The following is a 24193-nucleotide window of genomic DNA, read 5'->3' as shown; positions in this document are numbered from 1 at the left end:
AGGGTGGGAAGGATGGCTTCAAGTACCCTGGAGATTGAAATTCTGTTGGGAACTCTCTCATGCTTGGTGCCTCCTGGACCATGACTGACCAGATGAAGCACTTTCAGAGAGACATGGTGTGTTTGTGCTTCTCTTCCACAGGTGCTATGACCTTAGACTGCTAGATGATTGTATGGTATTGTGCTAAAGAGAATAGTGTCAGGTGACACTGCCACAATGACCCCTGAGTTCAGGAAAAACGGCATTGAGTTTCAAAAGTGAGCAGAGATGCCGAGCTTCACACACACATAAATCATTCCGGCAGCATCCAAAAAGCCCCTGTGTACATGCAAGTTACACAAGTCCTTGAGAGTCCAAAATGCTGTTAGGTCCCATCTCCCATGTAATTCTTTTGATATGGTCCATAGGTCGCGTACACCTATACTATATGTATACATGAATGAAGCCCTTTCCATTGTTTTCTCAGTCTGATATGTCTTGTGGTTTCTCAGCATCCTAGGAGAGGAAATTGTTTGTAAGTCACACAATGTGTTTAAGTGTGCATGTGAGGTATTTGTGGTGGTGTTTGACTGCATCAAGAGTCACTGCTTAATTGTTAACCTGTCCAACTGCTTCATTAACCTTCCAACTTCCAACATTATCAGGGAAGATGTGCTGTGAGTGTGCTGCTATGCTTGTGCATGTGATCTAACAGCCTGCATTCTGTGTGTGTGTGTGTTTGTTTGTGCACATCTGTTTGGAGATTCACAGACCGAATAGTGCCATTGTTTTGGGTGTAATCCTTTAAAGAAGCAGAGAGAAGCGGAAAGCCAAAGCAGTGCTGACAGATGTGAACAGTTGTTTGGTGCTATTTGCAGCTGCCGTGAGCCATCAGTGATGTTGTGACATTGGAGGATTACTGTTTCTGCCCTCTTCCTATCTCACCCATGTCTACTCTATTCCTTAGGGGCCTTAGTGTCTACTCTTGGTACATTTTAAATCAATGGTCATGCTGAGGAACATCCCACACCTGGCTTAAAGCAAAAACTACCAATTTCCATCCGTACAACACTCAAAATTGTCCAAAATCTTCTTTGTAGAAAAGTCTCTCTCACAGTGGAGTTCCTGCCAGATTGAATGCCCTTTACAATGAGTTATTTTTTTCACTCCGAAAGCTCTGATAGGACTCTTGGCTGTATGTTTTTGGATGAATGATAGGCACAGCCAAGGCCTAGACAAAAGAATGTGTGTTTTGGCTGCAGAACACTGTGAGGACAAATATCCTAACCTCCCCCTGCTGCTACTTGACCAATATCTACACATTCTCACACACTTTCACGAAGGTTTTCACAATGCAATAAGTATGAAACTCCAGCACGGATACACACACATAGAGGGAATGCGTTCCAAAACTCACACACACATGCATGTTATCATGTTTTGTAAGGCCAGAGGCTCCCTCTCTTTGTGTTTGGAAATAGCTCTTGTCAACACATCCACAATTCCTCATAGTCCAGTAACTCTTTGAAATCCCACAAGCAGTTCCTCAGTCATCCTGCCCATTGTGATTGGTCCAAAAAGTTTCTCTTTTGTTTAACCATTTGCTGACCACTTTTTTTTGTTGAGATTTTGTAACAAAAGATACATGTAAAAATTGCTCAGTCAGATGTACCACAGAATCTATCCAGTTCGGCCTTTATCACAAACTCCTTACTGCTCATGTACACATGCACTCGATGTAAACTGCTTCCTAGAGCCAAAGACAGGCAAACAACAGGTTGTAAAGTAGGCTGTCTCTGCATTCTTCAAAGGCCTATCGTACAGAATGGTCATTTTTATAAGGCCTTGAGTGTCAGACTGCATGCTAGTTGAACCTTGATGCGGTTCTCCTCAAAACTCTTTTTGTGCGTTTTTTTTTTTTTTACCCCAAAGATTCCAGACATAGTTAATTTGCCTCTAAATAAACCCAGCCAAGCCATGACAAATAGCCAAGGGGATGAAGGGTAGGGGGTGATTGGGGGGGTGTCAGGCTTGCTCGGTCGTCTGTGAGGTTGCCACAGCAACAGGGATCTGGGATTCAGAAAGAGTGTGAGTGTTTTCAGAGCAGGAGACAAGGGATTACAGGAAATATGACAGGACATGACTCTCCGTACCGGACTCTTTCCTCCATCCCACCCTCCAAAAAACATTCTTTCCCTACCAGACACCCCCAACCTACCCCCACTGCACTGCCTGACATTATCATCACAATCAGACTGCTGACCTCTGACATTTGACCTCCCAGCATGTGAAGGGTTCATAGGGAAAATCAGTGTGCCGCATTGGGGGCTTCAGGAGATGGAGGAGTAGCCCTGGGTATTCATGAAGAATTGTTTCTTACTTATTGCTGATCTGTTTCCTCCTTGTTTTGCATTTAGAGTTGAGAAAAAACTCCCCACAGACACGCAGTCTTTTCTTGCGGCATTTCATGTAGCCAGCTGTATTGGAAAAATAGTAATAACAGGCATGATTAATTTTGTTTTTGATACGTCAACCTAGGTTAGGTCCAGTTGGCCTCTTTGCTTCAAACTTTCAGACTTTATGATCAAAAACAACCAACCATGGCCGGCAAATACACTCTTGTGTTGTTAAGTCAACAGTACTGCTATTAATAAGCAGACTTCACCAATGAACTGAGCAAGTGAAGAGAGTTAACATTTTCCTCTTCTTCTTCTTCTCCGTCAAGCATTGAATTTTAACCTTAACCTATCCGGTCCTATTCAGTATCAAATGTAAGTCTCGTTAATCATAAGACTTGGGATTCTTGATGCCAGCAACTTAATCTTGGCTCCCTTATGTATGTTTTTTGGGTCCAGTTCCAGAATATTTTATTACTCCCATATGAAACATTTCTGTAGGTGTGTCTTCCAAACAGAACATTGTGGCGTCATCCTCTATTGTCTTGCTGTGTAGAAAAACAGTTCTCACCAGAGTTTGAATTATCTCTAATTTTGATGAAATGGTTGAATGGAAAGTATAGATCAGGAAAGGCTAGCAGGCTCCCTCTGTGGTCCAGCAGAAGTCTAAAACAGCACCCCCTATATGCCAAGCGCTTTTTTAAAGCCCCTCTCCAAGGTCAGAAAGAAACTGCTTCAAATTTGTGTGGGGGAGGAGACACCATCCACAAAAGAAGAAAAACAACAAAGGGACAGATAGCTCAATGTAAAAAGTGGTCATCCTATAACAGAAAGAGGAGGAAAAGCCATTGTTGTCTCTGCCCAGGGGTTGTTTTACAGTGGAAAGAGAGAGAGGGCCTGAGGGGGGACACAGAGAGAACAGACCATCCCAGTGCTTGTCATCAGCTTCAAACGGTCTTTTTGATGTGGGAGTTCATCCTGTGGTGGGGCTCCCTGTGTGGGTGTAGGGTTACCCAACACACACTGGCTTCTCATGCCTAGCTTACCAAAGGCCCCAGAGCCCATGATCGAGACGGCTTTTTTTTTTTAAAAAAGTTGTTTATTTTATCTTACCTGTTCAGTTTCAGGTCCCACTCAATTGGCCATCAAGATAACCTTCCTGTACTGAAAAGCATAGAATTAGAGCAGAAAGAACTGTATTCAACTGCCACAAAGTGGCTTTACCAACATATCATCTATGTTTTGTTGTCTCCTGTCTTTTGAGTGGTCTCTATTGTGAGGTAACACATGGAACACTGTATACAGTTTGCAAGGTCTCATGGGTGAACACATAGTTATTTGATTCACAGCCGTGTTTTACTATTGAATGCAGCGAAGAAATTGGAAAATCAGTAATAATCCTGGAATGCAACCTGGCATGGAGAGAAGCATGCTTTCTGTATTGGAATACCAAAGAATGTGCAAAGTGTGCTCTGCTGTCAAGTCAGACATATATGCAACATCTGGGGGATAGGGGGCTTTTTTTTTTTTGGTCCCCATTCGAAAACAGCTTATACAAATTCCATTTTTTGAAAATTTAAAAATGTTTAAAGTTTTCTATGAGGATTGTGTTCAGGAATAGGGTTAGGGAAAATAACGTACAGTTTGCACAGTATAAAAAGTCGTTATGTCTATGGAAAGTCCCCATAGAACATGGAAACCCAACATGTGTGTGCATGTGTGTGTGTGTGTGTGTGTGTGTGTGTTGGGTAATCACCTGCTCCCTAACCTTGTTTTACAATAAGCTTAGTATATTTACTATTCATGTTTTCTGTGCATGAGTTTGAAAAGATACTGGGCCTGGCCTGTTGATAAAAGTTTCTGAGGTCCCACTGAAATGCTTTTACACTCAGGTGCTCATGTTCTAAATTTGTGCCCCTCGACAGATGCCGGCCTGGTTATATTGGTTTACTCTGTCAGCATCTGGACCCCTGTCATCGCTCGCCTTGTCTAAACGGAGCAGCTTGCAAGAGCCAGGTTGCTAATGGAATCCCACAGTACACCTGTGTGTGCCAGCGAGGTTTCAGAGGTAAGCTTGATGGTGTCTTCGTGTCATCATGGTACAATTTGTGGGAAATATAGGGCTGTTTGTGATTGACGCTTCTTGTGTCTGCAGGTCAGGATTGTTCCCTGATTGATGCATGTGCCACAAATCCCTGTGCCAATGGTGCCCGTTGTACTAATTGGAACAATCACTACAACTGCTCGTGCCCACCTGGGTATCAGGGAAAAAACTGTCGCAATGACATTGATGAGTGCCGCAAACCCGGAAAATGCCTTAATGGTGGAATCTGCATGAACACCCATGGCTCATTCCGTTGCGACTGCCTTGCTGGGTACAGCGGGCGCACATGCGAGGTCCCCACCCAGCCCTGCGCCCCTTCACAGTGTCTCAACGGGGGCACCTGCCATCAGACCGGTGACCACACCTACGAATGTGCTTGCTTGCCAGGTACAAACAGACAGAAAGCATGCATCCATTCATGTAGACACGCACTCTTTATCAAGTTCCCATACTCATGCCCAACCCTTGGAATCGGGGTTTCCCGAAGCGCCTGAACTTTCCAGGCAGTGATACCTCATGCTTGCTATAAATAGCTCAGACTGAGTGAGAGAAAGATACAGAAGAGAAAGAGAGTGAGCAGAACAGTAAAAGCGTGGAAGAGGGAAAGCACGTGGGCTGCTGGTCAGGAATTTACTTTATTGCCTTCCTGCTCCCCTCTGGGGAGCAAGCAGGAAATGTCTCTTACCAGAGAGGAAGTCATTGAAACCGTGAGAGATTATAAAACAAGCAAACACGACAGGGAGTATGGCCCTCTAGAGCAGATCTCCGTCAGGTCCCGGCTTTGCCGCTGTGGGAACCGCCGTGAGAATATGTAAACACTCAACACCCACTGGACCTTTTTACTGCTCACTTTACTCTGTTCATCAATTTATCAATGGTTGTGGAGCAGGAGTAAGTGAAAGTTATTAGGTGTGTTAGGGAAGTGAGGAATAGACCAGACATTATTATTCCCACATTTACCCCCCTGCTTCCTGTGTCATATTTCATTTCTCCGCCCAGGCTTCAGGGGACACAACTGCGAGGAGAACGTGGATGACTGCCCTGGACACAAGTGCATGAATGGTGGGATCTGTGTAGATGGTGTCAACACATATAATTGTCAGTGTCTGCCTGAGTGGACAGGTAAATGTACACTTTTTCCCCATGTTTACTGTTAATCTTTAAGTTAAAATGACTTAAAATAACTTGGCATTTGTCATTCTGTCCTTAGGCCAGTATTGTGCTGAGGATGTCAACGAGTGTCTCATGCAGCCCAATGCTTGTCACAATGGCGGTACATGCTTCAACACCATTGGAGGGCACACATGTGTATGCGTCAATGGCTGGACGGGGGACGACTGCAGTGAGAACATTGATGACTGTGCCACAGCTGTCTGTTTCAACGGCGCCACATGTCATGACCGCGTGGCCTCCTTCTTCTGCGAGTGCCCGGTGGGCAAAACTGGTATGACTGTCTTTATCGTCCCTCCTTATTTTTAGGTCTTGTTTGTTTGTCCTCAGAGTCCAATTAGTGACATTCTGCTGTCCCTTCAGGTCTGCTCTGTCATCTGGATGATGCTTGTGTCAGTAACCCCTGTAATGAGGGGGCCGTGTGTGACACTAACCCTCTGAACGGCCGTGCCATCTGCACCTGCCCTGCTGGCTTTGTTGGCGGAGCCTGCAACCAAGACATGGATGAGTGTTCTATTGGTAAATGTGCAACATTGTGAATGGTTCCCTCTCTCGTTGATTCTTTCTGTCTCTCCCTCATCTTTGTCTCTCTCAGTAAAGAGTAAATGTTAACGGACTCCTCTTTTTCTCTCTTCTGCCAGGTGCCAACCCCTGCGAGCATTTTGGGAAGTGTGTAAACACAGAGGGTTCGTTCCAGTGCCAGTGTGGACGGGGCTACACCGGCCCTCGCTGTGAGATTGATATCAATGAGTGTCTGTCCATGCCCTGCCAAAACGACGCCACCTGCCTGGACCGCATCGGCGAGTTCACATGCATCTGTATGCCTGGTATGTCAGTGCACTTGACCTTAGCTTACACAGAGATGTTAAATCTGCTTCAGATCAATGTGGACTTCCAGACTATATAGACCTACTTTGGAAAACATGCAAAGTTCAGAAGAGGAGGGTTTGTTATGTAATAACGTTGTGGTCATTTGGGGAGGGGTAATTTAATTGAAATAGAAGAACTCTGTCCACATGGGTAAGTCACAGAAACTACAGATCAGTGTTGGCTTTGTGTCTTCAGCACACACGTTCAGTAAAAACTTGTATCCTGCACAACATGCATCTTTAGGTTTTTTTGGGGAACCATACAAATCGGCGCTGGGAGCGGGGTGTATTGGGCAATCTGGGAGAGAGGGGGAGGAGTGTGCAGTGAATTATAATGAGATCTTGAGTGGTGGGAATGGAGTGGAACAATGGGGCCCCTCTGTGCTCCGTTCTTCGCCCTACGCACATAGAGAGAGAGCAAACTTTTTCCCAGCACTCTCATCCCCTCCCCCCACTTCTGCTCGTACCCCTTTCATTTCCACAGACACCTCTTCTTCCCCACCCTCCTGATCATCGCCAACTTGGCCCTGGCTCACGTGGAGGGGCCAATTCTTTCTGATTCCATGCCGCCGTCAATGCTCTGGCCCCGGCCCACACTCTGTTTCACCTGAATGAGGCGACACACAAGAGCGGCACTCTGCTGATTATAGAACATGTGTGTTCTCAATGGAGAGATGACCACAGGGCATCCTGCGGACAGTAGGGTGTGGTGCTTCTAGTCAAAGCAGGGGCCTCAGTTTGCATAGACGAAGCAATTCTCCATTTCCTCAGAGACATGAACTTGCTGTAGGGTGCAGTGTAGCAGAACATCTCAATGTGTCTGTGGGCCCCTGTGTTGTGAGAAACTGCGGTTCGAGACTTGTCTTCAATGCATTGAGGGTTAGAACTGTGTTTCACTCTGATTTCTCTCTATCAGGCTATCAGGGGAAGTACTGCGAGGTGGACGTTGATGAATGCGAGAGCAACCCCTGTGTAAACGACGGCATCTGCCGAGACATGGTTAATGGCTTCACCTGCACCTGTCAGCCAGGTATGAAACATGTCATTTTCCCAGCATCACCAACTCAACAGTATGTATGCAAAATTCACTTGTGTGGTCACTTAATATACAATCTCAATTCATGTAATATCAGGTTAAACCCAGCTTTGCCCCCTAGCCTGATAGAGTTTTTGCGTAATTACTCATTAGAGTGCAGTCTTTAGCGCTATGCAACTGCATGCCCAAACAAAGACACCATTGTGGCCCCTCTACACAAGCACCACCCCCCCCCCCCCCCCCCCCCCCTTCCCAACTTGTTCATAGAGAAGGGACAGCAGTCTCACCCGTCTCTCTCTACATAGAGGTGGTGGGGGGAACAGCAGCCCTGCTAATGAGATTCTTTTCCATGTCCGCAATTTACATCTGGGGCAGACAACCCCGCACCCCCCATTTAGCTATTGAGCCGGTAGCGTTTGTGCAAGGAAAGGGGGAGGGCCACTGGCCTTGAAGAAAACAATTCTAGCATCTCCCCCTTCTAACCTTCTGCCCTAGGCATCAACATAGATCCCATCATAACACTGTTAATCAACACAACACCCTCTAAAGATGCAGAAATGAACATTTCTCATGGGGCCCCAGCCATTTTTTTCATACTTATTAGAACGTTTTCCCAGACAAGGGATATCAGTCAGTGTTTAAATCCCACTGCCCTCTCACAAATGCATATTTTCCATATAACAAATTGTAATCATGGCAAAAATGTGATTTACTGTGATCACTGTGAATGTGAGTTAATATTCCAACAAAGTTCTCGATTTTTTTTCCACATACTAAGATTATAATGCACAGGTCAACTCAAGAATGTGATTGATAAGAAAAACATTTCAACGCAGTCCATTCCAGATTGTGACAGTTGGATGGATTCAGAGAATGCAGAATCTGGACATATTTTAAGGCTCCATTAATTCTGGTTATAAATCGTCTTGAAGAGTGTCAAGCCACAGTGCATATGTTATTGATAATACACACCACTGACATCATAAAATCAAATGGAGTTTGGTCCAAAACTTTAAGTGAACCTCCATTGAAAACTCAATAAGCTTGAATAAGCCAAGGTGCAGAGATCTATAACTAGACCGAGCTCTACTGCCCCCAAAGCTGAACCTAATGACCCGCTCAGTGTGTGGAACTCACCTCTGCTGCCTCAGACTGACCTCTAACCTCTATGTTTGCCTGTCCCAGGGTTTACTGGCACCATGTGTCAGATCGACATTGATGAGTGCGCCAGCACTCCCTGCCAAAATGGAGCCAAGTGCATTGACCGACCCAATGGGTATGAATGCCGCTGTGCTGAAGGTAAGCTGGTAAATGAAGATGTGTGTATGATTGTGTGTGCCTGCTGTGCAAGAGTTTTGTGGATCTCTTCAGGGTTCAAAGTCAAAATCATCATCGCTGACTACATCCATACACCTGCTTGTAGTGATCCCAGGGTCAAATGCTTTACTTCATGTTTCTGTGATTGTACTGCTGGGCATACTGACGAAAAGCCTCAAATCCCCCTCCTCTGCCCTGCAGACCCCAATGTCACAGGGTCACCAAGGCCAGCAGCTGCTGACGTTGAGGGTTATGCTCGGTCATCACCCCGACATCTGTTCATCTGTAACCCACAATGCATACCCACACAGTGACGTATGGCACAACCAAAGGTCCCCGCACATAGTTGTCCCTGTAGGAATGGCTGTTTTCTGGTTTTAGTTTGTCCATCAAATTAGCATGAGCTTGTATGTGAATGTTTTGGTCTAAAGATACAGTACATACTGCATGTGTCTCTTGGCTTTTAGAAAGCACAGACGTGGAGTTTGTGTATTGTCTGAAACAGCCTGCTGTTTGGTATTCGCCGTGCTACAGTTCCCCTCTGCTGAGCTGTCCCGTTAGCTGGGACGCAGGGTATTGTCCTGCTACTCGAGGGGACAAAAGCAGGTCTGTGAGGCCTGTGAAGGGCTCTCTCACTTTCTCTCTCACTACCGCAGCCCAGCCCTGCCCTGCTCCTCACAAGGCTACTGCCTTGACAGCCTGTCGGCATGGAAACCACGGGAACAGAGACTCCAAACTGTAGAACCTTTCACAAGAGAGAGAGAAAGAAGGAAACGGAGGTAGCAGACAGAAAAGAGAGAAAAAACGTATCGAGACTGGGGTAAGAGGAGAGACATTTTCAGACCAAAAAAGCAGGGGGGCAGTCAAGGGGGTTCTGGATAAGAAGGATAAAGAGTACAAGGAAACCAAGGAAGTATTTACACCCCAGACAAAAACACAAATAAAGGGCATTAAATCATTCATGCAGAGTTTGTGAGCTACAGTGGTCATCAACGGACAGTAGGAATATGGAAATACTATGAACTAAGGCAATGCTATTTCGTCTCACTCACCCAGCTTGTGCAGTAATGGTCCGCAGAGGGGAAATTGTTCTTGACAGACACGAACCTGTAGAGCATCGGTGACCATATAAATCTGATACTTCTCCGTTCTCACCACCTCACTCAGCCCTTGAGATGTTGGGCTTACAGAAAAGCACCATTCTCTGCTTATTCACTCCTACACGTCTCCTCTTTGTCCTCAGGATTTGAGGGAAGGCTGTGTGAGAGCAACATCGATAACTGCAAGCCCGACCCGTGCCACCATGGCACTTGCATAGATGGCATTGCCAGTTACACTTGTAATTGTGATCCTGGCTACACTGGCTACCGCTGCGAGAACCAGCTCAACGAGTGCCACAGCAACCCCTGCCAGAATGGCGGCAAATGTGTGGACCGAGTCAACAAGTATATCTGCCAGTGTCAACATGGCACCTCAGGTGAGGGATGATGTATTACTAATTCAACTGTATTAGCTATAATCAGTTTTCTGTTTCATGTTAAAGAAGGTTTTGGCTTCCCACACAGGTACCAACTGTGAAATCAACTTTGACGACTGTGCTAGCAACCCATGTGACTACGGAATCTGCAAAGATGGCATAAACCGCTATGAATGTGTCTGCAAACCTGGCTTTACCGGTGAGACAGGGAGAGATCTTCCCCTGCTTCTTATACATTTTAAACACCCCCTTGAATTTGCAAATTAAGAAAGAAACAGAAGAGAAACCTCGGTTAAACTTTATTCTACGCTGTCCTTGTTGCTGTGTAATTAAACAGTTAAGTACTGAGTAATATTAATGAACAACATGCTCACTACACGGTTAGGGTTAGTTGCTTGTAATTATGTATAATTTACTGATCTTACTAATAGTAAGGACATATAAAATGTGTAACAAGGACACGGTATAAAAAATGTTACTGTAACCTCATTAAAAATGTCCATCCCTTTCAGGATCTCAATGTAAAGACGAGATTGATGAGTGCCAGTCGAACCCTTGTCGCAACGGAGGGACCTGCGTAGATGATGAGAACGGCTTCCACTGCCAGTGCCCTGAAGGTTTCCACGACCCATTCTGCTATTCACAAGTGGATGAGTGTGCCAGCAGCCCATGTTTGCACGGGACCTGCAGGGATGACCCTAATGGGTACAGCTCCATTACAAACTTTAAAACCAGCAGGAAGTAAATAAATGGGGACTTGTTTTGACTGTGACTCTTGTTTGTATTGCTCCTGCAGCTATCGGTGTGACTGTGAGCCTGGATGGGTGGGTAAGAACTGTGACCTAGACCGAAACGATTGTTTACCCAGCCCCTGCCAGAATGCAGGCACCTGTTTCGACCAGCTCAATGGTTTCACCTGCAAGTGTCGGCAGGGTTTTAGAGGTGAGATATGTTACATTAGCTCAGTATGTGTTTTACAATAATAACAACAAAAAGAGATTTTATTACACATTGTTGTACCGGGAAGAACAGACTGCCCTCTCATATTTTATTTTCAAACTCTACTGCTGAAAAGGGTGTAATGTTTCCCTAATAAGGGAATTCCAGTTCTTAAGAATTGCACTGCTTTTGCCAATAGCTACATTCTGACAGCTGTCTTTCACTCCCATCCTCAGGTAACTTATGTCAGGTGAACATCAACGAGTGTGCCTCCAGCCCGTGTCTAAATCAAGGCACCTGTGTGGATGGAGTCGCCAGTTTCACCTGTCTCTGTAAGCCACCTTATAGTGGTCCCACCTGTGCAGAACTGCTTACACCTTGCTCTCCCAACCCTTGTGCCAACCATGCTTCCTGTGTTAACACACCCGACTACCTGGACTACCACTGTAACTGCCAACCTGGGTGGCAGGGTAAGTTTCTAAAACGCATTCTGATTCAAGTCTATAAGAATTGAGTTTCCTGAAGCATGTCTTAACTCTGAGTGTCCTTCACACCACAGGTCAGTTGTGTAACAATGACATAAATGAATGCACCTCTAACCCATGTAAGAACCGCGGGACCTGTACAAATACTTTGGGTGGCTACGTGTGCTCCTGCCGTGCTGGCTACACTGGTCCCAACTGTGAAACTGATATCAATGACTGTTCACCAAGTGAGTCAAATGGAACATAAACCAGGTTTTTATTGCAGATCTTGCAAATAAAGCAGTCAAATCTTTCTTTGGCGTGGTCTAATGGTGTTCTCAAATTTTGTCAGACCCCTGTCTGAATGGAGGATCCTGTACAGATGGAGTGAACTCATACCGTTGCAGCTGTCTGCCAGGCTTCACCGGGGCACGCTGTGCTGCCGAGGTGAATGAGTGTCAGAGCGGTCCCTGCAAGAACGGAGGCACTTGCACCGACTACGTCAACAGCTACACATGTACCTGCAAACCAGGTTTCACAGGCCTTTTCTGTGAGACCAACATAGCAGACTGCACTGAAAGGTGAGACCATGAAGACGCTCATAGCTTATAAAAGAAACGCTGTAGCCAATAGTAGCTTGTAAACAAATCATCTCCCCTTTTGTTTTAGCTCCTGTTTTAATGGAGGAACCTGCACTGATGGGATCAACGGCTTCAAATGCACTTGCCGCTCAGGATTCACTGGAGATTACTGCCAGTACGAGGTGAACGAGTGTAACTCTCAACCGTGCCTTAATGGAGGAGTTTGTCAAGATGCCCTGGAGTCATATCGCTGCTCATGTCCGAAAGGTTACACTGGCCCCCGTTGCCAGGTATTAGTCCAACATTTTGCTATAAATTCAACATGCTCACAACATTTTTATATTACTTAAAATAATAAATATTAGAATAAAACAAATAATAAAGAAATGAAATCAAGGATAGAATGGAACCAATGAAAATAAATTACAGATTAAAATGAATTTTTTCATCTCTCTTTTAGTATCCAGTTGATTGGTGCAGGCCTTCTAACCCATGCAAGAATGGGGGTCGCTGCAGACAGAAAGATGCCTCCTTCACATGTGACTGTTTGGGTGGCTGGTCAGGTCGTTATTGTGACATCCCAGGAGTGTCCTGTGAAATTGCAGCCAGACAGAGAGGTATATAGAAATAGAAGTGAATTTCTTTTATGGATTCAATTTCACTATGATCTTCTCCTTGTTAACGGTCCACACACTCTCTCTCTTGCACAGGTCTCCAGACAGATGAGCTTTGCCACTATGGTGGACACTGTGTCAATACTGGCAACACACACTACTGCAAATGTCCCGCAGACTACACAGGCAGTTACTGTGATTCCCAGTTTGACCACTGTGAGGACAAACCTTGCCTCAATGGCGCCACCTGCAGGAGCTACATGGGAGGATTCACCTGTGATGTAAGTCATCTTACCACTGGTACAAAATAGCATATACTATTATTCATACTGGTACAAGGACCAATTAACTACAGAATATGAAGAACTGAAGATATTTCAGAACAGATGTTGAACTGACCTGTTTTTACTCCAGTGTATGCCTGGTTATGAGGGGAGCAACTGCGAGACAGAGGCCAATGAGTGTCAGTCTCACCCATGTCAAAATGGAGGAACCTGCATTGACCTGGTGGGACATTACATCTGCTCCTGCCCTCCAGGAACACTAGGTAAGTTCAAAATTCTAAAACTATGGTGAAAAATTGTCTTTTAGCCTTAAGTGCGAAAATCAAAACATAAACTACCATCAAAAGTTTGGGGTCAGTAAGATTTTTTTATGTTTTTGAAAGAAGTCTCTGCATGTATTTGATCAAAAATACAGTAAATCAGTAATATTGTTATTACAATGTAAAATAACTTTTCTGTTTTAATATTTTAGAGTGTAATTTATTACCGTGATCTAAGCTGAATTTTCAGCATCATTACTCCAGTCTTCAGTATCACATGATCCTTAAGTATTAATTAAAATGATGATTTTCTGATCTAGTAATTATTATCAATGTTGAAAGCCGTATTTAAAAACAGTATTCTTTTCTTTTTTCTTTTTTTTTAAAGAAAAAATCTTGCTGTCCGCAAACTTTTAAATGGTAGTGTACATAGGTTATATATAGGTTGGAATATTGTCACTCTAATGTTTTCATTATGACATTTTCTTAGGGGTCCTCTGTGAGATAAATGAGGATGACTGCGCAATTCCCTCATGGCCCCGAGGGATAGCCAAGTGTCAAAATAACGGCACATGTGTGGACAGGGTTGGAGGGTACAGATGTAACTGCCCTCCAGGCTTCACTGGAGAACGCTGTGAGGGAGACATCAACGAGTGCCTTTCCAATCCCTGCAACCCCTCCAACAGCTTGGACTGCATACAGTTGCCCAATGACTACCAGTGTGTGTGCAAGCCAGGCTTCACAGGTGAGGGATGTCTGAAAACTGAAAAATGAGTCTGTGAGGTACATATGAAAGATTGTGTCTAAATACTAACTTAAAGAGCATATTGCAGGTAAAAAAAAAATCTAAATTAATATATAACCTTGTATGAAAATACCATATGAAAAGTTAATGCAGGATTTAAAATGTTTTAAAACGACATAAGGGCACTAATTTAGTAGATAAAGTGAGCGTTTCTTGGACTGCTCGTAAAAACGGCTTTTTTTTCAAAATCGCGTCATTTTACGTAACGCTAGGGAGCCTCAGCCTCGGCTCAGTGCAGAGTAGGCTGGCATTCAGTGAGAGCGGCCGTGAGTCAGTGTGTTTTCGGTAGTTTTTGTATTTTAATTTATCATCGTCATGGTAAATTATTGTTTGTGGAGGTTGCAAAAACTCCGGTCTGTCAGGACATCGAGTCCACAGGTTTCCATAACAAGAAAAGGGACGGTGTTGTTGTATATCTTTCGTGCCTGGTGCGGTTTGTGCAGGTGAAGAGACGGGATTTCTCTTCCGCATCGGCTTCGAGAAACGCGGTCGTGTGTAGCGTTCACTTCAGATCGGAGGATTATCATGGGAGTTCGAAATGGGATGCCGAAGCAAAAATATTGATCGTCTAATACCAATGGCATGAAATAGTGTGATATAGGTAGTCATGCCCTAAATAGAGGCAACTTGTAATTGAAAAACAAAATTACTCAGGTTGTTTAAATATTCAAATCTTTAATTTTCTATTTATGTTATAACCCAGGTGAAAAATATGTATTAATATTTAGTACAATAGAAATATACTCAAGTACAGTTTTTATACATTTAATAGTATAAATCTACCCTAAAAATACGAATGTGTGCTGGCCTGATATACGATGGTAATAATCTGTACAATATTGTGAGCACAGTGTATATCGTTAGCGAACGTGTATATCTATAAGCACGTCTCTCACCAAGACACCTGTCCTGTTCTCCACTGGTTCTCACACCACAACTCATTCTGTCTGACATTAGTCCTGGCCTGTCCCTGCTCTCTTGGCACCATAGCAGGCTCATAATTGTATGGCTGTCGTCCGTCAAACGAGTAAGTACTTCCTCAGCGTCCGAAATGTCATTGCGATCCATTGTTTTCCTGTTGTTTGAATCAACCGCTCTCCCGCCCGTTATGTCACGCCCGCCACGCCCATTTTCAGACGCGGAAGTAAAATTTTCTCACAAAAACGACTCCAGAAGCTTCTGCAGCGTATTTATAAGTATATTTTAAAGAAAATCTAGTTCCTACATTATTTTTCTATACATTGACTCGTTGGGTCCTCTAACCTGCAATATGCCCTTTAATTTTGTCTTCAGGACGAGGGTGTCAGAATAGATTCAGTGTGTGCGAGTCTCAGCCCTGTATGAACGGAGGAGTGTGCTCTTTGACCGGCAACTCACCGCTGGGATACACTTGCACCTGTCAGCTTGTGAGTATCCAGGCCTTATATGACATAATGTATCAACTATAGCATTATGATCTTGTGTTTCCATCTTAACTGTACTGTATTAAAATTCAATAGCAACTACTTAACTCCTCATTGTCTCTTTCTCAGGGGTATGCAGGTGCTAACTGTGAGAGGAGCATGAACTGCAAAGAGCTGCCTTGCTACAACGGTGGCAGCTGTACTCTTACCTCACGAGGTGCACGTTGCACCTGTATTCTGGGATTTGGCGGGGCACTGTGTCAGCACCGCAGCAGTGAGGGCTGCTCCTTCAAGCCCTGTCGAAATGGAGGCTTGTGTACAGAGGAAATCGGCTTCCCTTTTTTCCACTGCCAGTGCATCAATGGCTGGTCAGGCAAACGATGCGAACAGGAAGCCAGGCTTCTGGCACCTCTTACTCCTCAGTGCCCTATTGCTGATTGTCACGGCAAGGCCAATGACGGTGTGTGTGACAAAGAATGTAATTCGTTCGCCTGCCGCTGGGATGGAGGTGACTGCTCTCTTGCTGTGAACCCTTGGGCACGCTGCACAGACCCTCGCTGCTGGCGGCTCTTCAACAACAGCCAGTGTGATGAGTTCTGCGACAATGCAGAGTGCCTGTACGATAACTTTGACTGCAAGAACAAAGAGAAAGTCTGCAAGTAAGTCCTGTACTATTTTTGTATCATGAATCATAGGACTGTTTATGATGGTCTTTCTCTAATACGGTCTCTCTTCATTCAGCCCCATCTATGAGACATACTGTACCGACCATTACGCAGATGGGCTCTGTGATCAAGGCTGCAATACTGAAGAGTGTGGCTGGGATGGACTGGATTGTGCAGGGAAGATTCCAGAAGATCTTGCGGAAGATGTGCTGGTTATTGTAGTCCTGCTGCCTCCAGATGAGCTGCTAAGGACACAAACTGCTTTCCTGCAGAAACTAAGTGCAATCCTCCGCACCACATTGCGTTTCCGCCTTGATCAGAATGGAGAATACATGATCCGACCCTATACAGGGCGTGAGACACGCATTAAACGAGAACTTCATCCTCAGCAGGAGGTCATTGGGTAAGTTGGGGTTACTATAGTGAACGGTGCAATTTCATTTACCTTTGTACGGCGAAATTTCGCAGGCAAATTGCAGTCACCGCAATAGGACCCCATGAGATTATGAATTTTGAATGCAAGATTTTTTTTTTAGTTTTGAAGTTTTTTGCTGTGTTGACCAGTAATAAAGCTGCTTATTTTGGAAGTGAGCTTTGAGTAAGTGGTGCTTCATGCATCGGTAAAATATTGAAAATGGACCTTCTTTGCCTGCAAAATTTTGCCAACGTTTTGCTAATGTGAGTGTACCTTTACAAATACTCTTTGGCTCCTCTGAAGGTCCGTTGTATACTTGGAGATAGACAACAGGCTATGCTCCCAGGGCTCGGATGACTGCTTCCGCAATGCTAACAGCGCTGCTGAATATCTGGGTGCTCTGCAGGCTTGTGAGATGTTGCGTTTTCCATACCCCCTCAAAGAAGTACGCAGTAAGTATCTACACTTACACCAACTTAACTGAAGCCTTACATAGGCCTCATTGGTCCAGCTGGCTACCTTTGACAATTTTATGATCATTTACCAATTCTCTTTCAGGTGTAACAATTGAAGAAACTGATAAGATTCCTGAATGGGGTAAGCTACTGCTAGTAGGGGTGGCTTCTCTGTTCTTGTTGGTAATCTTGATGGCGGGCATGTTGATTGCCCGTCGCAAACGTGAGCACAGCACACTCTGGTTCCCTGAGGGCTTCTTCCTCAAGAAGGAAACGAGCAGTAACAAGAACCGCAGAGAACCTGTGGGCCAAGACTCCCTGGGCATGAAGTGAGTCGCTCATGCAGTATCAAAGCAGAATACTTCATCAAAATATGTCAGTATACTTCATCAAAATATCCCTTTCATAGGCACTAATTAGCATTTATGACTCTTTGCAGACACATGCCAAAAACAGTGGAAGAGTCTCTTTTGGCTGATCACAGTGACCAGTGGATAGACACAGACTGCCCTGAGGCTAAAAGACTTAAGGTGATTGACCATTTATCATTCCTCTTTCGATGTGTATGCATCAGTGAAACAGTTACATATGTGAATGAACAGCCTTAATTATATCCGCTTTTTTTATGAGCAGGTGGAAGAGCCCAGCATTCTGTCAGATGGTGAGGATGCAGTTGACAGCAGACAGTGGACACAGCATCACTTGGCAGCGGCAGATATCCGTATGCCACCTTCCATGGCTCTCACACCTCCACAGGGAGAGTTTGACAGCGACTGCATGGACGTCAATGTCCGAGGGCCTGGTATGATATGTTTGACTGTCTACTTTCTTAGTCCTTGTTTGCGTCCAGTGTGTACCCCCTTATCAGCAGCCCTGCATAGATTAACTTCAGATACAAGAATTACAAATTGATTCAAAACATTTACACACTATTATTTCATATAGATGGCTTCACACCCCTGATGCTGGCATCCTTCTGTGGAGGTGGGCTGGAGCCCGAAGTGACTGAAGATGATGACTCGGAAGAATGCTCAGCCAACATCATATCCGATCTCATTTACCAAGGAGCATCGCTCGCAGCTCAGACCGACCGCACTGGAGAGACTGCTCTGCACCTGGCTGCACGCTACGCCAGAGCTGACGCAGCTAAAAGACTCTTGGATGCTGGGGCTGATGCAAATGCACAGGATAACACAGGCCGCTCACCTCTGCATGCAGCTGTAGCAGCTGATGCTCAGGGGGTTTTCCAGGTAAATGAACAAATGTTTAAACATGGACTATTGAAACAAAATCAGTGCTAATGTATCACATATTCTTGCATCTTCAGATTCTGATCAGGAACCGCGCCACAGACCTAGACTCACGCATGTATGATGGGTCCACTGCTCTGATCCTTGCTGCCCGTCTGGCAGTAGAGGGCATGGTGGAAGAGTTGATCACCTGCCATGCTGATGTCAATGCTGTTGATGAAATAGGTAAGCACAAAAGAAAAAGAAACATATTTATGCTTCAGATGTGAAGTCTCATTTTTTCTGATGGTTTCATATTATGATTTTTTTTCTCTCCACAGGAAAGTCAGCTTTGCACTGGGCAGCAGCAGTCAATAATGTTGAAGCTACAGTTGCCTTGTTGAAGAATGGTGCCAATAAAGATATGCAGGACCTCAAGGTATGCGATTATATACTTTTGAGGGTTTTGAAGGCTTTATCTCAGCCATGTTTTTAATTTTTGAATCCATTTATGATCTTCAGGAGGAGACTCCACTATTCTTGGCTGCCAGGGAAGGAAGCTGTGAGGCAGTGAAGATGTTGTTGGCTCACTTTGCCAACAGGGAGATAACAGATCACATGGACAGGCTCCCTCGAGATATTGCCCAGGAGCGCATGCACCACGACATCGTACAGCTGCTGGATGAATATAACACTGTGAGAAGTCCGCAGGGCCATGCAGGGGCAGGTCACCACCTGTCTGGTAGCCATACGCTCTCACCACTCATGTGCCCTCCCAGCAACTTCCTTCAAGGGCTGAAAAGCACCCCTCAGGGTAAGAAGAACCGTCGCCCAGGGGCTAAAGGGATGGTTGGGCAGCATGCTGCCAGTCTGAAAGATTCAGCCAAAAGCCGCAACAAACGGCTGACGCTAGACATGCAGAGTGCTTTGCTGGAGAGCTCTGTCACGCTTTCCCCCGTTGACTCGCTGGATTCGCCGCGCGGAGGCGCCAACAATGCCGGCTACATCACCAATCCAACCTCACCGGCCGCCATGCCCACTCCTGGCCTTTTCCACTCCTCCATGTCTGTTCCTTCCACTCCCATGGTGCACAGCAGTATCCTGGATGGCACCAGCCCTTTTGCAGTCTCCCTGGCACAGCTGAGCGACCTGGGTGACGGAGGGCTCTCGATGCAGGGGCGTGTGGCCATGCAAGGAGGCAGCATCAACCAAGGCCCCCACAACTACGTGCTGAATGCCGGCCAGATGAGCCTCAACATGGGCATGGTAAGTCCAGTAAGCGTCCCGTTTGACTGGCACAGCCGCATGACTCCATCTTCTCAGTGCAGTCAGCCCATGGTCAACCTGGTGCATCCAGCAAGTAGCCAAGCAGGCATGCACCCTCAGACACCAACCCTGCAGCAAACCAGCATGCTCTTGCACCAGCAGCAGGTTTTCCGTAATGCCCAGCAGCCCATCCTGCAGCCAACACCCGTCTCCAACACGCCCTCTATTAGCCCGGTCAAACTGACGCCCATTGCAGAGCAGCAACCGCAGCAACTTCACAGCCACGCCCTTACCAACCCCAACCTCACCCGCATGGGCTCCTCCACTCCCCCGACACCACAGCAGGCACAGCCTCCTCCAGCCTTCTACCAGTCACAGCAGCCGCAGGCTCAGCCTCCGCAGGCCACAGCATCCCCTCAGGCCTCGCAAGCACAGGCTATCTCGACTCAGGCACCCCCAGCACAGGGGAGCGGCAGCACCGCAGGCCCGGAGGATTACCCCACTCCGCCCTCCCAGCACAGCTACACCTCTGCCATGGATGCGACGCCCAAGCATTACTTGCATGTGCCCAGTGAACATCCTTACCTGACCCCTTCTCCAGAGTCTCCAGAGGCCTGGTCTAGCCCTTCCCCTCACTGTGTGTCTGATTGGTCTGACTCCACCCCGAGCCCGGCCGTCACGGCTTCTGCTCAAACCCAGATTTCCCATGTCCAGGAGTCCAATGGGAAGATGCAGGTGTTTGCTTGAACAGCTCAACCTACCTTAAATGTTTGTGACTTTGAGAGAGTAGAGTTGACCAGCGTCACTCTAGGGCTTGTTTTTTTACTTACCTGTCAGCCCATTTCCAAGATTTTAATTGGATTAGGATTGACTGCTTTGCGTCAAGAAGAGACCGTCTGCTGGTGTCTGCAGAAAGAAAGTTAAAGGGAAATGTGTTGTCTTAAAAAGAAGACAATTTAATGAAGTAAGACGTTTTGTCACAGATGGACTTGTTTTTAATTATAAAAAAAAAAAAGTATATGAAGAATACCACGTCTTTCATTTCAAAGACTTGGGGACACTCCTGAAACTAACAAACTTTATAAAAAAAAAAATAGATTGAGAGAAAAGTGAAATGTTGAAGGAAATTCCTTTCTTTTTATTTATTGTCTTATGTTTTCCAAACTGCCTTGTGGGTGTTTCGGCCCTCTTTCTGTCTCTGTTGTTTTTAGTGACCCCCATAACAAATGCCTTACTACTTCCAATGTTTTACATGGGACTCGTGAGGAGGTCTCAGGTTCCATGTTGCTACTGTTACAAGAGGAGCAGCTCATGATTGCTTAGCTCGCCTGTTCCGCCCCTGGTTTTATCAACAGCAATTGGTACATTCCGAATTTATAAACCGGGCTTTTGAGTGACACACACATACAATGAGATTAGAAGTTTTACAAATTTTAGTGATATTTATTTAGTCTAGCAGTCAGAAACAGATTGGCACATGAAAACAGAGCTATATAGAGACCAACACAAGTGAAATATTCTGATTTAAAATGATTTTATACATGTTGTAAAAGTATTTGTATGAATGTAGAGGGGCATCTGTGAAGCACTTCAAGGGGAAAATCTTGAGAGAGAGATGGTAAGAAAACCCTGAAATCCTAGTTCAGCATTTATAGCGACAGTGCATAAAAGCGCCTCCCGAAAACAGGCCAGTGTTTAGAATGTTTTCAGTGTTGTGTTGTATCAGTGGAAATGATTTTACTGAACATAGTTTCTTCAGTGACCTCACCGACTTACAAAGGCCTGAGCTGGCCAATGCTCTACCAGCTCCCTCTCAGAATCCCTGCCAGTCACTGCCTTATAGTCTTGCCTTGTGTACATTTGTTTTCTTTTTATAACCACATTTTTGGAACCACAGTTAATTGTGGAACATTGATGTATTAAGCTGTGTTATTAGGCTGCTGCTCTGCGTCACTTCTTCGGTGACACTCAACTTCCTTTCCGCGAACATTCCTGATCGGACCCCACCAGCCGGCGCTCGTGGAGCCGCTGACCGCTGCGGAACTGATCTCATCGCGTTCCTGGTCCCTCACGAGCACTTCATTTCAGTACTGAACAGCTGCAGCTGACATTTGGCCACTAGAAAGTCTTCCTCTGGGGCCTTACGAAGCCAAGGCAGTGTGGTTGATTTATTTTGATGTAATTTGATCCCTCAGGTCCAGCATTTCCATGTGGTCTAATCATATTCGAGCTCCTTTTGGTTTGGGTTGTGAGCATATGTGTTGTGTGTTGGGTACAGGGCTAACGGGGTTGCTAATGGTCTGCTAGTGCTCTGTCACTCCTCAGGGAGGTGTTATATAGCATGCAGTGTTGTCTGCATCTTTAGCAGTTCCCACCCCATGAGCCTAGACGATGACATCTGTCGTTTCTGGTCAGAAGGCGTGAGACGGGAAACGCTACTATGTAGTGATGCCCCTGGCTTTCTGCAACATGTTCGTATGTTCATCCCCAATAACATTCCCAACTGCAAGATCTGCATTTGGCGACACTCACATGTGTTTTCCAATTTGTCTTGCTATTGCCAACAGAAAAGTGTCCATTTCACTAAACTATGTTATGTATACATAGCATATGGGTTTGACAAATATCTGGCACAAATACGGTGTATGAAACTGTTAAATCTTCATGTACCACATTTCAAGACTTGAGGTGGTTTTGGAGCACATTCTGGACCTCTTTGTTCTTCTACATAAGTACTACTAAGCTTAGCTTATCAAGCATAAGTCTTCCTTTTGTTCATAACCTTTCACTTCTCATGATATTTTTGAAATTCCAGTACCTGTAAATATGTTTCACCTTTTTTTAGGTCTACTTGTTTATGAGAAGTCTTATGTTTCTAAAATGATTATGTACTAAAAAAGAACAAAAAGTAAATGTACTTTTTTATTAGCATTATTAAGGTGAGGACGTGACTATATTGGTATAACTAGAACAGCCATAGATATTTTCTATCGTCATTATTAATTTCCTATACTTGTTTAAAAGTAGTTTAAAATCATTGTATATAAACAGCTTTTCACAGTTTCTTTCTACAAAGTTGTAAAATATGTTACTTCTAATAAAGCAGTAGAAACTACATTCCACTAATGTCTTATTCTTTCTCTCAACGCATTCACATTTCCATGCATACTAAATCCAGATCGCTTAAAAATACAGCCATGAGCTGCGGGTCCAACTTGAAACATGCGGATGTATGTATAGCTACCAATTTCCTCCAGAGCTAAAGAAGTGTATTTAAGAGGTAAAGTTTGGAATAAGAAAGAAGATAATGTAGGCTACAGTCAATCGATCATTAACGCAACAGACTTTTAACAATAACAGTCATTTACTTTGTGATAATCAACTACTTTACTGTACATTGTCCTCTCAATGTGGGAAATGAACTTTTTTTTTTACCACTAGTCATAGTTACTTATGAACTTACTGAACACTTTTTGTCAAATATCAACCCAAAACATCTAGGCCTACTTCACGATGCTTATAATGAAAATAGACACACTGGCTGCATCCGCAATCACACACTTCCCTACTATATAGTAGGCGAAACAGTATGTGTCAAAAGAAGTATGTCCGAATTCACAGTTTTCATAAGAGTAGCAAAAAGTACCCGGATGACCTACTACTTCCAGTGAGATTCTGAAGTGTGCATACGATGAACACTTTACTATCCCATCAGGCCACGGGAGAGGATTTATGAATGGAGGTGAAGCGACTCAACTGATGCTCGTAGTTCACATGATAATGACAACATGGCGAATGTAGTGTGTCCAGGTTATATAGAACATACTTTTTGCGGTCGTGAAGTAACTATTTATTCAAAATAAGTACCTACTCAAGAGAGTATGCGATTTCGGACGCAGACAAAATCTGACATCGACCGTGATATTCAGTTGTGTGTGTTTGCAAGTGTTGTCCATTGCTAGTCAACCACATAATGGACCCAATCTACTCAATAATTGAGATTAATTTAGCCACATAAATAACCTGCATTCAAAGGTGGTGAGTGACTTTTTTTAATAAAAGAACAACTACAACTACAGCACTAATTTATATATATGTGCCATATGAATTGAATCCCCAATTGAGCTTGAGCAGTGCTGCTGTGTTGAATCATTATTACATCACAATATCTGTCCTCTATACCCTGCACAGGAGAAGCCTATTCCAAAACATTTAAATACTTTCAATCTCTTTAACAACATTCATTGATTAACGTTTTTCATGTTTTATTTCATGAGCTACTTAAAACATTTGAAAATATTGGCCCGGTTTCACAGACAGGGTTTAGATTAAGCTTTAGTTCAATTAGCACATTTAAGTAGCTTTTATAAATGTGCTTTAGAAAAAACATTACTGGTGTTAATCTTGAGACAAAACAATGGCACTGACGTGTTTTAAGATATCTCAGTGCAAGTTGCTTAAAACA

The 24193-nt window shown here is 44.6% G+C and overlaps 1 protein-coding gene across 1 annotated transcript in view; it reads left to right on the top strand.

Annotated features, from left to right (window-relative positions):
- notch3 (notch receptor 3) overlaps positions 1-22845 on the top strand; it is a 30808-nt gene extending 7963 nt beyond the window's left edge. The window contains exons 3-33 of the mRNA XM_056252120.1: positions 4301-4443; positions 4531-4866; positions 5479-5601; positions 5690-5923; positions 6013-6168; positions 6291-6476; positions 7435-7548; positions 8740-8853; positions 10115-10348; positions 10437-10547; positions 10861-11053; positions 11145-11290; positions 11524-11757; positions 11847-11999; positions 12104-12332; positions 12421-12622; positions 12793-12949; positions 13043-13227; positions 13361-13493; positions 13981-14235; positions 15589-15701; positions 15828-16357; positions 16440-16766; positions 17082-17230; positions 17337-17562; positions 17673-17763; positions 17867-18035; positions 18179-18483; positions 18561-18708; positions 18804-18901; positions 18985-22845. Of these exons, the coding sequence (XP_056108095.1) occupies positions 4301-4443; positions 4531-4866; positions 5479-5601; positions 5690-5923; positions 6013-6168; positions 6291-6476; positions 7435-7548; positions 8740-8853; positions 10115-10348; positions 10437-10547; positions 10861-11053; positions 11145-11290; positions 11524-11757; positions 11847-11999; positions 12104-12332; positions 12421-12622; positions 12793-12949; positions 13043-13227; positions 13361-13493; positions 13981-14235; positions 15589-15701; positions 15828-16357; positions 16440-16766; positions 17082-17230; positions 17337-17562; positions 17673-17763; positions 17867-18035; positions 18179-18483; positions 18561-18708; positions 18804-18901; positions 18985-20475 (7285 nt within the window). The 3' untranslated portion in view covers positions 20476-22845. The remainder of the gene's footprint in view (positions 1-4300; positions 4444-4530; positions 4867-5478; positions 5602-5689; positions 5924-6012; positions 6169-6290; positions 6477-7434; positions 7549-8739; positions 8854-10114; positions 10349-10436; positions 10548-10860; positions 11054-11144; positions 11291-11523; positions 11758-11846; positions 12000-12103; positions 12333-12420; positions 12623-12792; positions 12950-13042; positions 13228-13360; positions 13494-13980; positions 14236-15588; positions 15702-15827; positions 16358-16439; positions 16767-17081; positions 17231-17336; positions 17563-17672; positions 17764-17866; positions 18036-18178; positions 18484-18560; positions 18709-18803; positions 18902-18984) is intronic.
- Positions 22846-24193: the final 1348 nt, after the last annotated feature.

The sequence above is a fragment of the Rhinichthys klamathensis genome, unplaced genomic scaffold, assembly GCF_029890125.1.
Source record: "Rhinichthys klamathensis goyatoka isolate OS25496 unplaced genomic scaffold, OSU_Roscu_1.1 h1tg000004l_1, whole genome shotgun sequence".
NCBI classification, from domain to species: domain Eukaryota; kingdom Metazoa; phylum Chordata; class Actinopteri; order Cypriniformes; family Leuciscidae; genus Rhinichthys; species Rhinichthys klamathensis.
Note: the sequence above shows the minus strand (reverse complement) of the source record. Positions and strands in the feature narration are given on the sequence as shown.